This window comes from Amia ocellicauda, chromosome 19 (assembly GCF_036373705.1).
Source record: "Amia ocellicauda isolate fAmiCal2 chromosome 19, fAmiCal2.hap1, whole genome shotgun sequence".
NCBI lineage: Eukaryota > Metazoa > Chordata > Actinopteri > Amiiformes > Amiidae > Amia > Amia ocellicauda.
In genome coordinates this window covers 19,023,048-19,047,955 of record NC_089868.1, presented here as the reverse complement: position 1 = coordinate 19,047,955, position 24,908 = coordinate 19,023,048, and the positions used below count along the sequence as shown (strand labels likewise).

The 24,908-nt window shown below is 37.9% G+C and overlaps 1 protein-coding gene across 1 annotated transcript in view; it reads left to right on the top strand.

Moving 5' to 3' along the window:
• The window catches only part of pde4dip (phosphodiesterase 4D interacting protein), a 77,550-nt gene that overhangs the window by 476 nt on the left and 52,166 nt on the right, over nucleotides 1-24,908 (top strand). The window contains exons 2-3 of the mRNA XM_066691720.1: nucleotides 2,216-2,268; nucleotides 3,719-3,786. Coding sequence (XP_066547817.1) covers nucleotides 2,216-2,268; nucleotides 3,719-3,786 — 121 coding nt within the window. The remainder of the gene's footprint in view (nucleotides 1-2,215; nucleotides 2,269-3,718; nucleotides 3,787-24,908) is intronic.

Sequence of the window (24,908 nt, the reverse complement as noted above, 5' to 3'; positions counted from 1 at the left end):
ATATATGTTTCTAACTACACAGTATCTAGGTTTATGTCATAAAAAATGCACAGATAATTTCAAAATTATTTTCCCTCAATATAACATATAATTGAGTCTTTTGTGTAGTGATTTTGTGAAAACTTTCAACTAGAAGGCCTTCCTTTTCTAAAAAACGTCAATTTCAACTTATCATTTCTGTAAAAACTGAAAGGGTATGTAAAGTGTATTTTAAATGGGAAAAAATGGCACTAAACGATTTGTCCTGGCAAAGGGTAGGATCTGTCATTGTCAATATACTATTTTTACCTTTACTGTTGTCAAAAAATCTTCAAAGTAAAAAGTCAGTATATTCAAAGCAGCATTATTAGGAGTATTTCTCTACTAAATGAGGGAACAGTGCAGAGTTTTTTTCTTTTGGTAATGGCTGTGAATTATTATCCCTGCTGAGGGGAATATTAGTTTTTAATTGGGAGCCATCAAGTGGAAAATTACATAGCAGTAAGTCCCGTGCCTGTGTGGGCCACATCCCCTCACTCCGGTTTCTGCCAATTCTTCTAATCAACAAGAAATCAATTGATCGTAAATATGGAAATGGCAGCTGGTTAAAAGTTTGAGTTATTGCTCATGTAAACGGTTCTGTTCAACGTCAGTAGACTTAATCATTTCAGGCTTCGGGGAGAGTTTCTGTGTGAAGCAGATACTCTGGAGGTGGCCGCAGCAGGTGGAGAGGTGGCGTCTTGAATACAGAACGCACGGGCAGCGTGTCTTTGCAAGCCAGACGCACTCTTGGCCGTCAGTGTGGTTTTGGGGCTTTGTCCGTAGGGCACCCCCTGCGGAGCGTCAGAAGGCAGGATAACAAAAGAGCATCCTCCCGAATTTGGCTGTGGTTCCTCCGGGGATCATTCACACTATGCTGAGGTACATGACTCACAGCTGTGTTTATCTCCAGGGAGGACGCAGGATCTGTGCTGAGCCTCTAATGGACCTAATCTAATTTAACTGTGACCCCAGATTAAGCTACTGCAGGACACCCAGCTGCAGCCGCCTCTCGAGTTACCGACTGCTAATCGTGGTGTGTCTGTCAGCGGGTCAAGGAGAAAAATCTTTGTCCCAGCAGCCTTTTCTCCCACAGACAGGTGTCTCCTTCCTTCAGGCGACGTTCTTTCAGCGTTCCTTTTTCTCGTATGGAGAAGAACCCTGCAGAGGAGGCATATATCACGTGTATCCCCTTTAGATGTCTAAAGTGGTGGTGCTATGGTTTACAACGTGATTGTATTGGTAATTCATAGCAGGCCTCCATGGATGACATGAGATAATGGACACAGCATTATCAGGTCCTCAGCTTGGAGTTCAAATAAGGTTTTGACCTGATATACATTCCATAGGAGACAGATCATGGTGACTTTCCTCCCAGTGAACACCCTGGCAAATGTGCTACCGAAGGACATTTTGTGACGACTGCAAAGTCATGTTTTAGTTGTGTCAGTGACCTGGGACCCAGCATAAGCTTTTCAAAGCTCGTTTGTCATCTTCATTTCGGTTTACAAAGCTAGCATAGCCACACCACTGGATGCTGCATTCAACTAATGTGTTTTAATAGTTGACCACGTGAATAAGCTTTAACCTTGCATAATAACGGGACGTGTTCATATTGTTAGGCTCAGGGCTAGAAAAGCCACTCTACTGCTAGAATATTACATCTCTGGGAAACACTTTCAAAATTATGCTTTAGATTGAAAACTAAACACAATTTACAGGCATTTATATCGAGTATAATAAGAAACAATATTAACAGCAAACAATTCCCTATGTATACTTTTATGAAATACGTTGGTATCTATTTTTTCTGAAATGTAATAGATAGTGAACACATTTAAACAACTGAAAAAACAAGCAGATGTGATGTAATATAAAGACCCCTGTGGATGCAGATATTGGTTATGTTTTGAATTAATATAGGTTTCATATGGTTTTCTTCCATCCAGTGACTGTACGACAATATGAACTGCATCTGCCTGTTCTGCTTCCCTTTTTAATGTTTGAAAATATACAACTGATGAGGCTTAAAGTTAAGATAAGACAACTCATCTGTGAATCAGTAAATCAGGTGACGGATTGTGTTGTTTTTTTCCATGTTACCAAACACCCTGTCATTCCTTGGTAGGAGGCAGAGTCCTCACACATTCCCGCGCACATCCCTGATCACTGCAGCTCACTGTCGTCTGTATTGCAGGGATTATCTGGAGAACAGGGAGGATCTGTCCAGGAGCATGAGCCACATGGCAGGTGAGAACAATAACACACACGTCTCTTCCTTTCAGATTCGTCAGACTTCAGTTTCCTACTTCATAAGTTCCCTTCTCTCTATGTGATTGGAACAACTGGGATACCTTAATTCATATTTATTTTGTATGTATTTCCACACATTTTCCCCTCCCCACGTAGTAGGATTGGTTTGGGATTACCTTTGCTTCTTAGTGGGTTTATTTAAAACCTAAAAAGAGTTGTAAAACACTGAATGGCACTCAATAATGCAAACACAAGAATGTATGTGTTGTTATCCATTTTGGTTGATCCAAGAAGCAAATCTCAGTGTTGCAAATGGCCCAGCTGATTTGGCACTAGCAATAAAATCAATAACATACCTTACAGGTAAAGTCACATGTGCCTCACTGCCTGTCTTGATTTGTCCTAGCATTATAGTATTATAATTTAGGCACTGACCTCAGTATTAAATTGGAATTGTCTTGAATTCTCAAGGAAAATGTATGGTGTACAGAAAGAGAAAGGCTTTTCGAAAGTCATTAAAGTTTCCCAGTCTCAAGTGATGTATTTTGATTGGCATCCAGCAAGAAAATAATATTAATTTTAAGCTCATTAAGATTTTACACCATTGTTATTATTCAATGACAACTCTAATTTGCTTTTGATATACAATACTAAAATGAAATTTAATCAATAAACATTCTATAATGAATATAGCGTTGGATTACAAAGTTTTATGTCGCCGCTTGGGACTTAATGTTCTCTGACCATGTGTTTGATAATTGTAACATTAATGTACCTGGTAATGTTGTGCAATTTGAGAAAGCGTCCAAGTCAGCGCCTATCAAACTCCAGAGTCTGCCTCTAGTATACTTTTTGCTGTTTTTAATAACATTTATTAATGTTGTGTAGTAAAGTTTAGTAACTGTAAGATGTTTAATTGCTGCCAGTGAAACCGTGATTGTGCCCCATGGGACCCTTCAGAAAACCACATCACGTCATTTTATCTCAGTGAGGTTTTCCTGGAATTATTTTTTATTTAAGAATTATTTGCCATCTGGCATAATGCAGTTCCAGTTTGTCTAAATATATATCATGAGAAAAAAACACTACAACTTTTCATCAGATTCACACTGAAAGGTGACACATCAAATACAGAACCTCAAGCTTAAATAAGTCCTTGATCAGTAAGTGTGGATGCAATTTAGAAATCATTTGTTAAGCATCCAGTTACACTAGTTTGTCCCATGGCAGCTTTCATCATCACTGCTGCAGTGCTGTTAAAGATGCGGCACCATAAAATATGTAATGACACCACAATATGTTCTCCGGTAATCTTAAATAGCTTAGTTATCATGCTTTGTTGCTCTGTTGTGCTTTTTTTCTTTATAAGTGCGTCCCTAGGATTTTGAACAACGTTTTAATTTTTATGGGACTTAACTTTTTTCTTTCGTCTGGTTTCTGCTGACAGATTTCCTAAGCGATGAGACAGAGAAAGGTCCTCCACTACAGACACACACCCTGAGAGAGTTTGAAAAGGTAGGGTTATATTTGCATAGCTGTGTTGCAAGACTTTTTGTGCGATCATATTACAAACATTTGAATACTTGTTATGGATTTCTAAAACCTATTATTCAAATGTTTCAAACTGTATGATCTGTCCTTGTATAGCGGAGCACTTTATATTGGTAATTGACCCCTTTAACTGTGAAGAGGCTCATTTGGGACATTTATATTCTGATGAAGACTTATCGGTGAGGCTGCTAATTCCCTGTCAACTTTGACTGATGCAGTACACAGCACACACAGTAATTTTGTGCACAATATTTTGTTTGGCTTTAAACCTCAGTCATATGTTTATTCCCACTGAAGGTTGGGAATCATTAAATGTCATTGTGAAAGCACATCAGTCTGCTTTTAGCATTCTGCTTTTGTCAAACTTGGACACATGAGCTTGTCTTTTGCAGTGAATTGAGAAGGTCACAGTGTGTCAATACATTTCTCTACCCTGCTGTAAAGCTGTCTATATATACATTCTGGGATTTATGCCAGTAATATTTATGATATTACTGTAATGTCACTCTGCAAAATTGCTCTTCAGATTCCTTAAAAAAAGCCTTTTTGAGAGAGTCAGTTTGTTGGCCCCACTTTTGGCAGCATCATTGCTAAATGGAGCAGTGCCCAAGGTTTTAGGACGGGATCATGGGTAATAAAATCTGACCTGGTTTAATAGGGGCACCAATCTACAGATTCCGATCAAGCAGGACGTAATGAATCATGGCAAAAGGTAATTTAGCAAATTGCCTCTACCTGGACAAAATGTGCTTTTGTTTTCATTTGAAGTTTGATTTATTTGTCAGAGAGAAAGCAAGGAGTAGTGCAGAAGGGAATTGGACTGATCTGGTGTCCTGGTTGCACATAATTGTTGGGAAGACATTACTTTAAATAATTATTCAGGCAGAAAAAGTGAAAAGATGTCAATAGTCACCGTTCAGCAGAGTATTCCTCATGCTTCAAAACAACATGCTGGCTCTGCATTTTGCTTTAGCATGGGCAAGAGCAGCCCGGCAGTCTTATTAACTTCAGACACACCATATGCTTACTTGATTTACACCAGCAAAATCTGCAAGAACAACACGGACACAAAACATCCCTGTTTGTCTGTTAATAAAACAAGAAGAAGGCAACATCACTGATTTGCCAAGAAGTCTCAATGTTGGAAAAAGGACACAAGACTATGAAATTGTATTATATTTAGCCTAAATCCTTTGAGAAGGGTACATAACTTTGTTATCTGAAAAGCATGATAGCTTAAAGCTACTTAATATGACTGTGGATGTAATCCATATTCCACTTTTGTATCAATTTATGTGTGTTTCATTTCTCTTCCAGTTCCAGACATTCTCAGCTGCCAAAATAACATTTTTAAATGTCAAACTACTTTAACCTGCAATAGAAAAAAAAAAAACTATAATGGCCTTCAATAAGTCTCATTACCTTTTAAAAAACAAAATTGGAACATATGGTTCCTATAAACGTGAATATAGATTTACTGTGAAAAATGTAAATTGGCATAAAGAGAAAGATTGCATATAATTTAGGCTATTAAAACCTCAGGACAAATTACAAAAGTAAACCACTGATTTAGGCTCACATGGCATTTTCATTCGTAATTCCTTTTTTGAGGAGGGGTTTGTTTGTGATTAAATTTAAAGATTTGTTTTAAAAGATCTGCAGGGTACTATATATAGCCACGTGAAATGATTAGACAAGTACTTTGTGTCTCAATTGGCATTGAGGTATTCATAGTAAAATGTATGCTTATATATTTTCATGTAGCTCAGATTGCTTTTGTGTAAGTTAGCAATACAGTACATTCTAGTCCAACCATTATTAACTGTTGAGATGACAGTGAAAACATAATTAAGTGTAAAGTCCAGTCCTTCATTTCATCAATCACCTTTAAATGAGCAATAGAATAAACATAAAATATACATTCTTTAAATGTCCCTGAAGATCCCTAATATGCAGAGTCATTCCATTAAATAGTTATAATGAAGGAACATCTGGGAACAATCCTTACAATACTGTGAAGAATGGCATTTGTTGCAGTTTCCCCATAGGATGAGGGAAAAGTCTGTTTTTATGATGTTTCCTTCTAGAGAAGTTCTGGAAAGCATCTTCCTGAAATCTTTCCTAATTACATTTAGTTAAGAGTGGGGGCTTCAAAACCCTTTTATGCTCCATTTTCTTGGAAGGCTGACTTGTTATTGGGCCTGTAAGGTTTACAGTAGGATTTGCACCCATAGGATATTTTAATTCTCAGTTTGGAGTTTTGCCTGATATCAGCTCTTACTTACAGACATGAAGATATTAATACTGACTTGATTTAGATGCATGGTCCAACTGACAACTTAAAAAATCACATGTGGGAAAACCTGAGAGATTTGTGTGAATTTAGTCCAGCAAACAGCTATCATAGAGTGACAGGAGAATATCCGATGACCACTTATGCTATTGAGAGGAACTATTGTAACTACCTGAAGACTCATGCCTTATCCTTTAATGTCTTCAAAGCAGTGTTGGCTATACCAGTGCATTCACTTCAAAAGGATGAGAAGGCAGAATGTTTATTTTCTTCTAAAATACATTTATTCTCTTTAAAAAAACAAAAAAAACATGTTTAGGCTCAATTTGTTTTATCGGTTTCTGTCACAGAAGCCTCCTTGGATCTTGGCACAGGCATTTGAATCGAGATGCGGTTCAGGATTTTAATCACATTCTCTTGTCAGTGGATTTTCTGGGAGATGCTGAGAGAAAAGTAGCATCAATCACCCGTGGACAAATTTAACAGATACCTAACCTGTGTGCTCTGTGTCACAGAAAAAGCCGAGCTGGGGTGGCAGTTCCTCTGTGAGCAGCTGCTGGGCACATCGCTCGCTCTACACAGTAGAGATTGTGTCTGTTTTGAATGGGTAACTATTAGCATGTGTCCGACACGGGATCTGGCCCGAATTATATTTCATTTTCTTCCGTTTCACTTAAATTCGTTTTGATTGGTGGGTTATTATTTCCTGACATGAGAGTGATACTTGATACACTTAGTCTAAATTGCTATCATTTTCAATATTTGCGGCGCAGGGGGATGTGTGGCCCGGGATTGTGTGTTGCACACTGCTGGAGAGATTTAAACAACAGTAAAGGTATGTGAGCAGAATTCAGATCACGATTAGGGGGCGGATAGGTCTGAATAACAGCAGCGCCACCATCTGGAGAACATTTGACTGAGTACTCAGCTCTTTGATTGGGAACAGAATAGGACAGGAGAAAACCCTATTTAATTGCTCACAGGCACCTGCAATACATTTTAACAGAACGGTTTCTATGAAATTGTTGTCAGGGTCAGAGACATACTGGATGGTGGTTCAAGGTTGGAGATAAATATTTTCAGAGGGAAAACTGTTTTTGAAACTACCACAAGAAACTAGACCAGACCAACCCTTTAGTTGACTTCTCCTGCATTGTTCCTTGAAGTGTCCTGCAGATTAATATCAATTGTTATTTAAGAATCAAAAGAGTCACTCCTTTCTGTCTATAGTCTGATGATGAAGACACTAATGCCAATATGTGAATGCAAATAAGGTTTTCATTTGTTCATTTCTGTGCCCTGCTTTGTGCCAGTCCTGCTGACGTCAAGCTACATCATTCTGCCATCAAGTGATCAGACACAAATTCAACAGATACGTTCTATAAGAAAGCAAGTAATTGGTGCTTAACTTTATCTTCAATAATTATATTATATTATATTATATTATATATATTATATATATATATATATATATTATTTATACTACCATTTATACTATTTTTGTTCTCTCTAATCTTGGCAACACCTTCCACAACAGAATTTCTCTTAATCAATAACAGAGATTGATTCTGTTTCAAATTAGACAGATACGTAATCTGGCGATGTGTCAAGCTGTCCCAAGACCAGAGCTGTAGACGTCTCCTTCTGATTCACTCTGAATACCAGCACTCGCTTTAACATCTTTGGGAAAAAAATTAAAACTTGGAATGGCATACTGAGAAAGGCTTTCTTAACAAAAAAAAAAAAAAACGGGTAATTATAGGTTTCCTGTAAGCTGAGAAAGGTTATTACCGTAAGCAAATGACATATTTTCCTGCCCTTTGCCTTCACTTCGCTGAGATCCTAAATGATTTAAATGTGTGGTGTTTCTGAGATGTGAACGCAACGCTCGCTGGCAGTGCATACCTGTGGTTGTCTGATCTCACTACCTGTGCTTTGTTGCGATTCCTAATGAGTCAGTGGAATAATTTTGTTCCAGATTCATCTTTGGCCATTATTTATTTATTTATTTATTTATTTATTTATTTATTTAAGAATGTAGTTAATTTTTATAAAAATATCCAAATGGCTAGTTATGTTATTTTGTAAAATTCTGTTACCTTTGTACTTGAGAAATTTAATGTGCACATGAAACTGTCAGAATCCTTTTATAGTTTATTTTATTTTATTTTATTTTTTATTATTGAAATATAAAAGCACCTTGGCAACTCTGTATGGTGTTTCTCAGAAATATAAACCTCAGTCCTGTTCCTTTTAGTACCCAGTTCATTATCAGCCTGTCAAAAAGTGAGGGAAATAAAAATTAGGATGTAGTGTATATTCTGTTACCATTCTTCTCTTTTAGACTTTAACAACATTAATAGAAGGTATAAGGACAAAATGAACTTGTATTCTGAGATTGCTGAGTTAATTAATTTATTTAATTGTGCGCAGACCAAACAAAGCAGTATATTAATAATAATTAATAATATAATTAATAATGAACACAATTCCATTTTTATTCTCTTCTATATGTGTTTGTTTATTTTAATTAACCAGTATAATATAGTGGACAGATAACCCTGCTTAATCACAATGAATCCATTTGTGTTTAAAAGGCAAGTTTAAAAATTGGGTTTTGCCTAGGGACATGAAGTATCAACTCTTTGCCAAGGATCAAGGTTTATTGCGATTTTTCTTTTGCCAGCTTTTGACGAAACACACTTCGAAAAGGCAAAATGAATGCCAGCATGTATTTGCAGTGCCCCCGGTCCTATTAAAACCATATAAATAAATAAAATGTTTTTTTTACAACATCAATTTAGTATATCCTCTGAAAATACTTTTATAGACTATGAAACATAACTTCTAAACCATCAAAAGCCTTGTAAAATGTCTAGGAATTGCTGCAAAGGATGTTGTAGGGTTATTACTTGATTTAGTATTCAGCTCTCCTTAAACAACAAAAAATGCTAACACAATCAGTATAGTATAATTAAACCATTAGTCAATACTGCTTCAATTATATTTAATTGGGGATTAATATGAAATAGCTGGATATTTATTTAAATTGCTTTGGTAAGGTGTTATTAATAAATCGTTCTGATTTCCCCATAGTAACAGCCCCTTACCATTAATTGCTTTTAATATGGAGGAATGTTAATTTAATATGAACTTTAAAGCAATTATATTGTAATGCCTTTAAAGCAGCATCTAGCTATCTACCTATGCATCTGTCTCTTTATTTCTGTAATTAATTAAAATAATTACAGTGAAACCCAGCTGTCTTAAGTTTCTTATGCTGGTAGTTGAAAATTTATATAAATAGCTTTAGCATAAGCAAACAGCAGCTTGTTGCTTACAGTAATCAATTCACCGGGCTGATTGGAGATGTTGTACACAGCTTTATTTGTATAAACTATGTAATGGAACTGAGAAACTGCCTTGATTGTTGGGACTTGTTTTAAACACAGACACTCTTTCATTTGTCTATTGAGGTGTATCATGAGATGTATTTAATTGTATTTAATTTAATATTTGCAAGAAGGATTCATTTACACTAATTTCTGATTTTCTTATTCTATGTTTAGAAGACAGAATGTTATATTTAATAAGGATTTGATTTGAGAAATGAACACTTACAGGTCCTTAAATAGGTCCTGTTTATGGAACAGATATTGAGTATGCTAGTTTGATAAGTGTGAGCTTGCAGGAATGACCACCTGCAACATCAAATGTAACCATATGCACAGAAACTGGATTGGGATTTAATTGGAAGGACCTGTGGCCATCAGCTTTTACTTTTTTATGAGCACAAGGCTTTTCAGAATCAGGATTCAGAGGCAGCTTTTTGGGCTGTGAACTAACCATGATTAATACCATGAAATGTCCTTTTATAGAAAGTAAAGGGAGCAGAAGTCCCATTGACCATCTCAAGCCCCAGGCAGTCATATCGGTAGTTACTGTCTGGTGAATAGGTCTGTTAGTTCAGCACTGCAAAATTGTGAGATACCGCTGGAGAGATCTGACTGTCACTTTATTCTTCTACTGCAGAGGCAGTGAGGAAAAAAGCCTGTAAAACGTATTCAGTATCCCTCCCGTCGAATCACTGCTTACTTGCTTTGCACTCTTCACACGTGCTCATATGTTTAATATTGTGTTCAGTCATCTGTGTCTGGAGCTAATCCACAACTCCACACACTCGGTCACCCTCTGTGCCTGTTACTCGATATCTGTGTCAAACGATCTGTGTGTTAAAATGGAAAAGCCATGATGCGAGTTAGGAGTGAGATTCTCAATATCTAGGCACAATAGTGCGATATAGTGCACAAATTATATATACCAAGTATCTACCCGGAGAGGAGTGTCCTTTATTTCTGTGTGAGAATTGACTTATACGGCAAAGACGAGTCCTAATGTAGCGCTGTCTGAATGGTTTATAAAGATTATAAAGTTTGGAACAAAACATTTATTTCAGTCATCTTCCATACCATAATCACAAGCTGGTAATTGCCTACAGCTAATCTATATCTGCATGTAGAAATCTATAAAAGCAGTCTGTAGAGTTATTATCCCCTTATTAATTTCTGTGCTCAGGGATATAACTCACTGCATATGGATAATGGAAAAAAATACATTTTATTGTAATGTACAATTAACAGGAGGATTGTTTTGCTGCTTAAGACAGTGGTGACATCACCGTAGCCTAGAGGACAGATATGCTTTGAAGACATACAGACCCCGAATTTGTGGTAATGCTCTACTCCACCAGTCAGCTGGTGTTTATTTATACGTACATGGTATGGAATTTCCTTTTTTTATTTTTTATTAAGGGAACAAAGCAATAATAATTAGCTTTGTTCAAACTTTCTTTATTTGAAACAGTTTTTAATTGTAGACAAAAAATATGGCGAGAAAGAAATCTGTTCTCTTAGATTGTGTTACAGTCTGTAAAAGTCAAGTGAGTCAGCTGTTATAGTTCACAATAGTTAACAGCTGAATGTGTTGAGTGATATTTTAAATGACTATAAACAAGGCTAATTAAGGCTTAGAAGTAGGCACTGATCTGTTATGTTAACACATTTCCCTAAAATTCCTCATTGAAAACTATTTGTTTTTGCAATTTTCTTGCTAATCATCATTTTGCTTTTCCTACTTCAAATTGAGTAGAGTTAAATATGCATTCATAACTAATTATGTATAATTATCTATATTTATACAATAATATATATTTATCTGGTTTGAGAAATAATAACAATACCATACAGCAATTAAAATAGGATTTCTACCCCAGAGTATAAACACAAAGTGTAAGTTAAGTTTGGATTTGAAAAGTGTAACCAGATAACCAGTGTTAGGATACTGTATAGGTAATATTAATGTAAATGCTATAGTTTACTATAATCAATAATTAGTGAGGCAAAGCGTTTAAACAGATAATTTCTGATGGATTCTGATTCTCAGAAAGAGAAAACAGACGTGTTTTTGTTTTTGTTTGAGTTGCCCAGGGCTGGCACAGCATTTTGAACACATAGAGGCTTAATGGTCTCCTTCATAGCTATTGAGGTATTTTCTGGTGCTCAGAGCTGGGCAGGACGTTGTGGACTGTGCTGAGCTGCTCTTTGTTCTGTTGCTCTCGGGGACTCTGGTTGCCCCTCAGAAGCTCAGGGATGGAAAATGGTCCAGTACAACCACAGCCCAGGGGCGCTGATAATTGAAAGAATAATTCACCAAGAGGAAATACTATTTGTTTTTGTTTTTTGTTATACAAGCTGTTCTAATGCCCCATGTGGGCAATTATATTTTTGATTGGGTATTCATGTCCAAACATATGCATAAAAGACCCCTTTCTGTTGCCTGTTAATTCTGCCTGTGAAGTGAACACCTGTCCTCTCTGTACTGAGGTAAACCCAGCAGCTCTCGATCCGTAAAGCGTCTCACAGCTGCCAAATCAAAACAACTTAGAGTCATGCCTGACCTTCGCTGGAAATGACCCAAAACCCCAGAGTTAAAGGTGAACCTACTTAAACCATTTCTGCTGGTTTGTGATGTACAGCGCCTAAAAGAGTTTTATATTTCACCTGTCACGTGAGCTCCAGCTGCTTATTATTTTAGGTGCAACTAATTCGGATCAGTGATTTCTGGACACATTTGATCCTCTGCGAGACGTCCACGAGCGTCTTGTCACATTTCACCCACTTGGTGGCTCTGATCTGGGATTCTGATGGGATTCTGATTTGTATTTTTGTATTTTCTTCTAAGAATAAAGCTGAAGTGCGTGCCTTGGTGATTGCAGATGTTCTTTCTCCTCTTCCAGGCCGGGATGATGTAATCCCCTATTGTATTGGATAATGTGCAGCGCCCTCGCCATTATTGAACCGAGCTCTACTTAATAATTCAGCACCAGCTGGTAACAGTAGGACTTAATGGACAGAGCTGCAGAGATGTGTGCTAGGTTTTGGGCTCCATCTGAAGGCTTAGCGTGGCTCCTGATGAAGTCATATCCTGTCTGGCTCCTGTACCGTAGTCACTCAGATCTCGCAGTATTAATGTTTGTGTAGGAGTGTGTGTTATGAAACGCTACGCCCTCTGATCTCGCTCCAGAGAAGCCTTTCGGGCCCGGGCCGATGATTTTCACTCTGGGAGTCTGTTTGGGCCGAGCTGGCCTCTGGGTTTCCAGTGTCAGGATAGAGAATCGCAGCTCTTGTGATCTTCAGCAATTTTGGCTGAGTCTGACACTCAGTACACAGTTAGATCATGTTATTTCACTTTAGAGTACAAGCAAATATGAGCCCAGAGGTGCCATTCAAATATGTGAGGATGAGACATGGGAGAAAGATATTTGAATGGTTACCTCAATTAAGCATTTTCTCTCAGGATATAATAGAAATACTGTGGGTGTAGAATTTAATGTTAACTAAATGAACTTCAAGAAACGTGCATGATATGTATAGCAGTATATATTTCAGAACCACACTTTTTGCCCTTTAAGTTTTGCTTTTTATGATTGATAAATGATTAAACCAACAGGGAATCACCAGTCATCCAGATGTAATATTTCAAATTAAATTCTATGAAATGGCTTCTGAGCACTAGATTAGTTTAAAACCTAGTCATACACTAGCAATATTTTTGGACAAAAGTCACCTGCAGCAACATCCAGTTTTTCTGTTAGGTTTATATTTAAAAATAACTTTGTTCATCTTCGGGAGTTCGGGAGTCTTCGTCTTTTGTTCGTCTTTCTTTGAATGTATGACATACTGTACATGTATATTCCTGAGCATCTGCCTGAACAGTTTACCTTAATTTGACCTCTGGGTATAATAAACTAAAAACCCTGTGTGCGTTAGTGTTCCTTTTCTTGCTGATCGTTGTGAGGGTCTATATTACGATTACCAGGCTGTGTGCTTATCCAGTAATGTAGGAATTTATACTACTGACATGTTCTTGGTCACCTGACTCTATAGAGGAACACAAGAACAGAAACCCACAAGATGTAGCTTGTGCAATGTGTGATGAACGTGGGACCACAGAGGGAAGCGATTTCCGGTGGGCCAGGTGAGTCAGTAACTGGCTGCTCCAGGCTGATTACTCCAAAATGGAAGCATCCACAGCTAAACATAACGTTTTGTATTTATGTATTTTTTTAAATTGCTCTGTATTGGATTCTGTTTCTTATTGACATGTTTATATTGTAAAGGATGTTAAAACAGCTGAAAAAAAGCTGCAGATTATTAATTCAAGTTCAAGATCAGTAAGGAACATATGAATCAGTTATCATCTGTCTGGTGTCGTCGTATCTATTACCCTAAGGTGTAGTGCTCTGGGACTGAGGCCATACAGTCTAACTCTGGATAACACAGGAAGAAAATAGTCTCTACACGATTCAGAGAAGCCAGTGAAAGTCTCAGCAAAACAGGGCGCTTGTCCAGCTGTTTTCTTCCTGACCTTGCATTAGTGTGAATGTAAGGAGCTGACAGAAACAAGCCCGATGACTGCCTCAGTCCCGCGGGGAGTATTGCACTCCATTATTGATGGAAGCAAAGGTACATTATCGTTTTATCACAGTACTGGGCGGGGACGTCTCACTTCCTGTGCTAGATATTACATTCCTGGTCACTAAACACCTCTGTAAAATGATTGAGGGGATATTAGGTGGGTCTTTTTTGTTGTCAAGAATGAACTTTTTTATTTTATTTATTATTTAATGAGTCTGAAAGTTCAATCACTGTCACTCGGCATTGCCTAGCTCGGTATGACAAGTCCTCCTGTTCTCCAGTGTTTTGGTTCAGTGGTCAATGTCTGGTGTGTGCCTTTAAGTCAAAACTAAATGGTTGTTAATTAGAACAATACAAAATATACAATATCACCTAATTGCAGTAGGTCAGTGAATTGGAGAAATACAGGCCATTTGCAATAGCTTTATTAGTGGATATACTACAAAATAAATCCAACAGGAAGAAAATACAAATTCCTTCTTTAGAATCAACCAGCAGTATTGACACAGATTGCTGTTGGTCAGAGAAGTTTGTCTCCAGTCAGTGAAAGCCTAGAGTTGAGATTATGTGTATCAGGATTTTCTCTCATGTTTAATGGGATTGGGTAAGGGTGGATTTTTTTGTCTACTTTTGACTTGGAATTATTATCTCAATAGCTGAATTAATTGCAATTAAATACTCAGCTATCAAAATAATTTGCCTGGCGCAACCCTGGGTTTCCTGGAATCGAATTTTCCTCTTTTTCATCGCTTTGAGGCATGTTGATAAAGCAGTTACAGCCGTGAAGATGGGATGAGTCAGAATATGTTTTTTTGGTAATTAAACAAAATAATTTTGGTTTTCTTTTGGGAATGTGTGCCGAGTTACTGGCAAGGTCAGTGGAAAGTTCCCTGACAGGCTGCTGGCATGCTGCGGAGGCCATCCCAGCACAGTGCCTTCACGCAATTGGCACTTACACACCCTCATCTGGAAGTGATTTGGGGTGAGAGAGAAAGAGGGAAGGAGAGAACGCTGCCTGATGAAAGAGAGAAAAAAAGCAGCCCCCCACAGCACCGCCTCGGCTCCCCCCCGGCCTCTGGCTGGCTCCGCCAATTAACCCCTTTCTATTGTTTGTGAGTAATAATATGCCATTGCATCAATCATTGCGCACATGCTGCAGCCTCCCGGGTGACTGGCGGACGCTGACATGTAATCGGACGCCCGCAGTCCAGGGAAGGCATGAAGGGATACATGGCAGAGCCAAAGCCTCAATTTGTTTGCCTGCATAAACTGAATTTTATTTAATCCCAAAAAAGACATCTTTCAGAAATGATTTTTTTTATTGTTACATCATTAGTGGTAAGACTTCAGACTGCATTTGATTTGGGGCCTGTTTAATTGAATATGAAAAATCCCATCTCCCGACATTCCCAACGGAGATATTATAGGGCTGCAAATTCACACATCTGAGATCGTGAAAGCTTAACAATTGGTCAGATTGGAGAAGAAACCCTGAAAATAATGTCTGTAAATTTTCTGGTCGATTTAATTTCTCATAAATAGTGAACTGGTGGCCGTTTGATATGTCAGCCTGAATGCTTGCAGCCTTGGTTCCTTTTTTCTTTTCTTTTAGAAAACTGAAATGTATGTAGAAAAAAAATTGGATTATGAATTAAAATTAAACTATTAAACTAAAATCAACTATTTACTTGCAGAGTCAAGAGATGCATCTGTAGTTTAAATAACAATATATAAAATTTGTTTTTATATATCTCACAGGCAACAAGCAAACAAATATTTATTAAGTCTGTTTCTTTACTGTTGATGACTATAGAGTAAACATAGACCTTACTGACCCTTTTTTATAGTGACTTTTGTGGTTGCCCTGTGTGTGCTTGTTTATTTTTAGCTTTTCGTGTCTTTCAAATATTGCATGATTCATTGTCATGAGAAGCAAATTACCCAGTGGGATCTACTGAAAACAATCATGGCGCTTACTTTATGTATTTGTTAGTATATGCTTTAATGTGCATTAGTAAGGACACTGTCTATAAATTTACTTTGTGTCGTGATAGCGTGATACAGTGAAACTGAATTGAAAACCTATGTGTGGGAAATGAAAATGCAGTTGAACGAATAACAACAGTATAAGGATGTAAGACATGAGCACAAGAACAAACATGATCAATTGAAACACAGGGAATGATTTATATTTAATCATATTTTAGATTCTTATGATTTTTGTTTTTGTTTTGCTTGGTAAATTCCGAAGCACTTTCCAGTATTAACCACAACAAAGAGTTGTAGTCTGTAAATCGACAAATAAAACAGTTTTGGTGGCATCTGTTTTGCAAATGTTGTCACCTGCTGTGCAAGACTCTTGTTGTTCCCAGTGAGAATAGAAAGAACTGGCAGATGGAGTTTTATCATCAATAAATGCCAATATTCTGGTTTATACGATAAGAGCATAATAATAATGTGGTATTTTTATCTTTTAAGTGCAATTAAGTAAATTAAAAGCAATCTGGGTTCATATCTTATTCAATTGTGTCATAATAAAGTCAATCCTTGTTGTTGAGCTGTACTGAAATGGTATTCTAATGATTGAAAAATGCAGTGTTTCTCTCTGGCGTGTTTGTTGAGATTGTGGCGTAATACATGCGTGACACACCAGCGTGTGATCGGTGTTCGGGGCAGGGAGAGGAGGCTGTGATAGCCTGGCTCTCGCTCCTGTGCTGTGTACTGAAAAACATTGTCTCTTAGGCGGCCCATGACTTGACTGTGGTTCAAAGGTGCGGACAGAAAGGGAGACATTTCACAGGATTTGTCGTTTGTCCTAAAACTACCACTCCAGCCCCTGGCGGAGAAATCTGAGCCATCTTTGCAGCTCGATAGTCACAGAGGAGACATCAGCAACCAGGCAGAATAGTGGAAAAAACATTCCAAGTGGCTGTATTTATTTAATCAAGCCTTTTTTTTTTTTTTTACATTTTCACAAGCATTACTCTCTTGATTGAATCCAGAAGGTCAGCACTACAAACACATCAATCTGGAGCTTTTCGATTCATTCATGAATTTCACTGAATGGCAGGAATCAAGATTAAGTTAATTTTCCTCACCTTGTGTTTTCGTATCTCCCTCGTTCTTTTCCATTTCTCTCGAATTCTTCTGTTACAGTTTGTTCTCATTTGAATCATGTGTCTGTTTTCAATGGCGCCACACCAGACATAGGATATTAGCTCCAGAGGGAAGACCTTCAAACAAACTGCCTAACCAGAGAAGACCAGATATCTTGGGAGTTTTATGTCAATTTTAATTCAGTTCTTTGTTTCTGTATTTGTTTTAGTATACACACTAATGGAGGTGAAAAGGACTGTTACAAACCATGTGTCTGGTCATAACCCTTCCCTAACGTGTGGGTGTGATGTCACTGAACCCAGAGGAAGATTTATATGATATATGTCAAGGTTAATATTATCATTACTTTGGCTTTAGAGTTGACAGTACAGTGTTAAGCGATAGACCAGCACTAGTGTTACACAGCACATTTCAAATTGGTACTCAGTTTTAAACTTGCCTTGTCAGGGGTGACTGAACGCATGTCCTAAACAATAAGTCAGTATCTTGTTGTTCTCCTTCAGAACTGAAGCATGTAAAGCAACAAAAATATCTGCCCCAGATCTGACACATACACAATGACACACAATTGAGGAGCATTAGATTTCACAACAGCTCCGTGTACCACAGGCTTGTGATCCGGGCCAGCAGTGAGTCAGAGGGTGTTTTGATCCTTCCATGAGAAGTTCCAATCTGGAACTTCTGGGCTTGGGATGGGACTTACAGTAAATCTGGGACGCCTACCTAAATATAGCTCCGGCACTGAGCATCTCTTATTTCCAGAAATTGATTAAGTTAAACAGCTTCATTTTGTGGAGTTACAGTGCCCCCCTCAGATTGAAATATTCAGTCTACTAAGCCCTACACGCTGATGTCTTTGTTTTGTGTTTTCTGGAGCCAGTACTCTGATTCCTATAAAAACAAAAACAAGAAAATCCCACTTGTCTTATTCTGAGATTCTTGGCAGTGCTTTTGTCTGAGGGTCAGGAACTTCTCTAACCTCACCATGGAATTTGGGAAGATAAAATAAAATAGTGTTACACTGCTGTGAAACTATGTGTCAAACTTGGCTAGAAATGGTAAAGCTAGGAATACAACGGTGTTGCTTTGCTTTGTTTTACTGAGTGTTTTAAAGATAAAGGAATATAGTGTAAAAGGTTTGCTGAATTAGAAACTCAGATTATCAGTTGTATTAGCTTGACAGAGTCTCAGTCATCAATATAGTTGTTGAAAAATGTAGACAGTGTATAGAGTTTATAGGATATAGGGTAAGGATAATTAGAGGGGTTGGACAAAGGTATGTAGCCTATGTTTCTGATGATGTTACAAAGCACAAAGGTGTGACTAGTGATTGTTGGAATTAAATATTATAATAATATTAAGTCACATGCTTCTTTATTGTCCACATAAGTATAACTGCTACAAAGTACTTTCTTTTTTTTTAATGATCAGTTTATTTATTGAAGGAAAAAAGGTCTCCAATACCAACTGGCCCTGTGTGAAAAAGTGAAGCAGCATCTCAAATGCACAATCTCGTGGCCCGCGTGGTGGGCCGAGCCCTGCCCATAGTGCCCGGGGCGGGGGGGATGTTTCTCCTGGCCCGCGTGGTGAGCCGGCACATATTAGCATACAATTCTCAATGAATCTCTGTTGAATGTATCATCTCATTGGCCATGAATGTGCAAGAATATTTTTTTGATTCTTCCGCCACCCCCTCCCCCCAACTTTATTGTTTATTTAATCACTTAGTAAAAAAAGTCTACAAACTAAGATACGAACATAAAATTGTGCGCATATAGGAGACCAGTTGGGATGCATCACTCATGTCCATGGATAATACAAAAAAAAGAGTGTTTGGGGTTGTGTATGTGTGCATGTTTTCCTGGTTATTGTTGGTGGTTATGTCTTTTCCTGTTTAATATAATCTGTTAACAGGTTTGGCTATTGTGTGATGCTAAGTTTGTGTCTGCTTTTCCAGTTCAGGAGTATAGTCTTCTTGGCAGTAGTTAACGCTATGAGAACTTGAGTTTTGTTTTGTTCAGGGAGGTTGAGTGTGGTTAGGTCTCTGAGTAGACATGTGGAAAAAGAGAGCAGGATACTGCAGCCCAAGAAAGATGATGTTTTGTTGATCACTTCTTGTCAAAAGTGTTGAGTCGGTGGACGGAGCCAAAAGGCATGAAAGTAATTGTCAGGGGTTTTCAGCGTACAGTGTGAACAAGTATCAGACCCTATGAAACCCATTGTAAACATTTTGTGCTGGGTAATGTGCGTTCTGTGAATGACTTTGTATTGTATCAGTTATGTGAGGGTGTTATTACTCACTGTAAATATATTCTTGCAGATTTGTGTCCCAGTCATTTGTCATTTTTGGATAAGATAATTATATAATAATAATGGTTTCTTGGAGAGGGTTAATTTGTCGATTGTTTCCATGAAAGGGGTGGGTTGTAGATTTTTATTGATTATATTAATTTTTTATTTGATAGCATTTTTTAATTGGAGATATTTTTCTTTACCGATTCCAAACTTCTGTTCCAAATCATTGAATGCGAGGAGGTTATTATTTTCAAATATATGATGTAAATGTGTGATACCTTTCCTTTTCCAAATGCTGAAGACTATTGGCGTTTTATTAATCAGGAAGTCAGGATTAGACCATATTGGGGTGAATTTGCAGGGTGTCATGATAGAATGAGTGATTTTGTTCATTTTCCACCCAGCTGTCAGGGTTGTGGAGATTACAGTATTTTTAAAGCAGTTATGATGTTTAACAGTTGGGCTTATGAAAGGTAAGTCATTAATTGAAATTTAATTGGATACATACTGTTCAGTTTCTGTCCATTGATTGATCTGTTTATTTGAGTATAGCCATTTTGTAATATATTGTAGTTGGTTAGCCAGGTAGTAATGATACAAATTTGGTGCATCCAGACCTCCTTGTAGCTTACTTTTATGTAGTGTGGTTAACTTAATCCAAGGTTTTTTATTCTTCCAGTAAAATGTAGTAATTATTTAATCTAAATTTTGGAACCAGTTGGTTTTGGGTTGTACTGGGACCATAGTGAAGAGATAGTTAATTTTGGGAAGAATAGACATTTTAACTGTTGTAATTCTGCCAATAGTAGAGAGTGGTAAGTTCATCTGTCAGTTCAGACCATCTTCTATGGTTTTTATAAGTGGAGTGAAATTGAGATGGAATAAGTCTGACAAATTGGTGGAGATATTGATGCTGAGGTATTTGATATTGCCAGTGGTGAATTGAAGAGCAGGCGTGTGGACTGCAGCATTCCAGGAGTCTCCACATAAGAATTGTAGATTTTGTCCAGTTTATAGAGTAGTCAGGTATGTCAGCGAATGTGTTTATGACTGTAAAACTTCTTGTATAGGATTTTGAAGGTACAATAATATATCATCTGCATAGAAGCTAATCTTGTGATTTGTACTGAGAGTTTGAATTCTAGAAATGTTGTCATTTTGCGTTATTGCAGCAGCTAGTGGTTCAAGAAATATAGCGAAGAGGGATGGAGAGAGTGAACATCCTTGTCTGGTTCCCCTATGCAATGCAACGCTTTGTGATGTAATTCCATTTGTGATGACCGACGCCACTGATGAGGTGTAAAGTATCTTCATCCAGTGAATGAAGGATTCTCCAAACCCAATGTTTTTCAGTGTTGCCAATAGATATGTCCAGTTCAATCTGTCAAAAGCTTTTTCTGTGTCTAATGACACAGTTATTGTTTTTAATTAAAAAAAAATGTTGTATTCATTAAATTGAATAGGCGACACATGTTGTTTGAGGAATGTCTACCTTTGATGAAGCCGGTTTGATTGCGGTGGATAAGCAGCGGAGTTACAGAGTCTAATCAGGTGGCTAGAGCTTTACTAATAATCTTAAGGTCTGTAGCAGTGTGGGGTAGTGCTTAGGGCTCTAAACTCTGGATTGAAGGGTTGTGTGTTCAATCAGCAGTTGGCACTGCTGTGGTACTCTTGAGTAAGGTACTTTACCTAGATTGCTCCAGTAAATGCCCAGCTGTATAAATGGGTAAAATGTAAAAATAATGTGATATGTTGTATCAATTGTAAGTCACCCTGGATAAGGGATAATCTGCTAAGAAATTGGGTAATGGGGTGATAGCTAGAGAACAGTGCTTGGTCTTTGTCCTGTTTAAGTAGTACTGAGATAAGGGTTGTGTTGATGTGTGGTGGAATCGTTGAGGATTGTTTAATTTCAGATGCCATTTTGGTAAATAATGGTGAGATTGTTTGCCAGAAATGTTCATAGAATTCTATAGGGTACCGTCGCCTCCTGTGGCCTTATTGTTTGACATAGAGTTAATTGCTTTTTTGAAGTCGTTTGCTATGAGAGGTGTATCCAACTTATCTGCTTGTTTTTTATTGAGCTTTGGGAGTGTTATGCTGTTTAAAAAGGAGTCGATAGCTGCTATGCTTGGTATAGTTAGGGAATGATATAAATGACTGTAGAATGTGTGGATTGTGTGATTGATGTGCTCTGGAGTTTGAATGATATTTCCCCCTGTGTCCTTGATAACTGGAATGGTTGATGGTTGATTGGTTTTCTTGGTTTTGCTTGAGTTGGTTTGCCAAATATTTTCCAGATTTATCATTAAATTCAGAGTTGTTATGTCTGAGTCGTTGTATCAAGAACTGTGTTTTTTTATTTAAAATTTCATTGAGTTTGAATTTGGTTTCTCTTCATTCGTTTTGAACTGTTTCTGTGGGATTGTTAGCATATGAGTCTTGTAGTAGTTTTTGTTCTAGATCATTTTCAAGTTTTCATTCTATTTTTTCTTACAGTGAGGGAAAAAAGTATTTGATCCCCTGCTGATTTTGTACGATTGCCCACTGACAAAGGAATGATCAGTCTATAATTTTAATGGTAGGTGTATTTTAACAGTGAGAGACAGAATAACAACAAAAAACTCCAGAAAAACGCATTTCAAAAAAATTATAAATTGATTTCCATGTTAATGAGGGACATAAGTATTTGATCCCCTATCAATCAGCAAGATTTCTGGCTCCCAGGTGTCTTTTATACAGGTAACGAGCTGAGATTAGGAGCACTCTCTTAAAGGGAGTGCTCCTAATCTCATCTCGTTACCTGTATAAAAGACACCTGTCCACAGAAGCAATCAATCAATCAGATTCCAAACTCTCCACCATGGCCAAGACCAAAGAGCTGTCCAAGGATGTCAGGGACAAGATTGTAGACCTACACAAGGCTGGAATGGGCTACAAGACCATCGCCAAGCAGCTTGGTGCGATTATTCGCAAATGGAAGAAACACAAAATAACTGTCAGTCTCCCTCGGTCTGGGTTTCCATGCAAGATCTCACCTCGTGGAGTTTCAGTGATCATGAGAACGGTGAGGAATCAGCCCAGAACTACACGGGAGGATCTTGTTAATGATCTCAAGGCAGCTGGGACCATAGTCACCAAGAAAACAATTGGTAACACATTACGCCATGAAGGACTGAAATCCTGCAGCGCCCGCAAGGCCCCCCTGTTCAAGAAAGCACATGTACAGGCCCGTCTGTTTGCCAACATCTGAATGATTCAGAGGAGAACTAGGTGAAAGTGTTGTGGTCAGATGAGACCAAAATCGAGCTCTTTGGCATCAACTCAACTCGCCGTGTGAGGAGGAGGAGGAATGACCCCAAGAACACCATCCCCACCGTCAAACATGGAGGTGGAAACATTATGCTTTGGGGGTGTTTTTCTGCTAAGGGGACAGAACAACTGCACCGCATCAAAGGGACGATGAACGGGGCCATGTACCGTCAAATCTTGGGTGAGAACCTCATTCCCTCAGCCAGGGCATTGAAAATGGGTCGTGGATGGGTATTCCAGCATGACAATAACCCAAAACACACAGCCAAGGCAACAAAGGAGTGGCTCAAGAAGAAGCACATTAAGGTCCTGGAGTGGCCTAGCCAGTCTCCAGACCTTAATCCCATAGAAAATCTGTGGAGGGAGCTGAAGGTTCGAGTTGCCAAACGTCAGCCTTGAAACCTTAATGACTTGGAGAGGATCTGCAAAGAGGAGTGGGACAAAATCCCTCCTGAGATGTGTGCAAACCTGGTGGCCAACTACAAGAAACGTCTGACCTCTGTGATTGCCAACAAGGGTTTTGCCACCAAGTACTAAGTCGAAGGGGTCAAATACTTATTTCCCTCATTAACATGCAAATCAAATTATAACTTTTTTTAAATGCATTTTTCTGGATTTTTTTGTTGTTATTCTGTCTCTCACTGTTAAAATACACCTACCATTAAAATTATAGACTGATCATTTCTTTGTCAGTGGGAAAACGTACAAAATCAGCAGGGGATCAAATACTTTTTTCCCCCACTGTATATGATGAGTATAATACGATTTTCCCTGTCAGGACTACTTTTAATGATGATGATATTTCTGGAGAATTGATCATTTCCATGAAGAACGTCCACTCTTTCTTGAAGAATGTGTCAAATTCTTCATCTTTAAGCAGTGACGTATTGAGGTGCCATCTAGTGGGAGGTTTTTGTAAGAGTCGATTGTTAAAAGTGGATGTGAATGGTGCATGGTCAGATATTGTAGTCTGGTATATATATTGAGTTACTAGGAAGAGATAAATCAGTGCAAGATAAGGTTTTGTGACCAATTGGATGTTGCAATCGCCATCTATCACAGAGACCGAGATCGTTACTATACTGCCTGATTATTTCTGCAGAGCGCCACACTCTGGCATGATTATTAGTATTTGAGCGATCTATTCGGCTAGTGGTTGTGTTGAAGTCCCCTCCAATTACAATGATTGAATCTGCGAAATCTAGTAGTTTTGTGAAACAATTATGAAAAAAAGATGGGTTATCATTATTTGGCCCATAAATACTTGCAATTGTGAAATTGTTATTGTTAAGTATAGCATTAATTATAATGCTAAGCCCTCAGGGTCTGCCACAGTGGTTTTATGAATTAATTGAATGTTTTTGTTAATTCATATTGAAGCGCCTCTTTTTTGTGAGTTTAAGGTTGCTGAGAATACTTGGTTTAAGATTATAACTTTAGACAATCAGATTCTGAGAGGTGGATCTCCTGCAAAAGGCATATATCCACTTGCAGTTTATTCAAGTGATTAAATATTTTATTTCTCTTTGCCTGTGAACTAATGCCCCCTCGGATGTTCCAACTCAGAAATTTAAGTGCTGACAATGTGTATGCGTAGTAAGTCTATTTGGGTGTATGTGAATGATAATGATGTGGTAGTGCAAATTGCAAACTACACACATATAAACATATAACATAGAAAAATACTATAACTAGACCTAGATAGTATAGAGAAATAAACAGTAGTAGAGAGATAAACAGAGAGCGAGAGAGTGATAGTAGTATGCAATTAGCAGGTGGATCATAATTATGAGTTAATCCCTCCCTTTGTGGTTTAAAGATTACATAATCTCTTTAAATACATCAGATGTTTGGGTCGTGTGATCAAGATTTGTTTGTTTATGCTTTGGCTGGTGTTCATGAGTGTGAGTGAAGACTTCTGGGTATTCATCGAATTCACATGATCTTAATAGTCAGAACTCGGTTCCTAGGAAAGGGCTGTTATTATGAAGACATTCCCATTCCCAGCTGTGCCTAGACTAGTCAGCTGTGGCTTTATCGTCCTGAATGAGCTCTGTCACTCCAGCTCCGCTTGCCCGCACCGTGCACCAAGG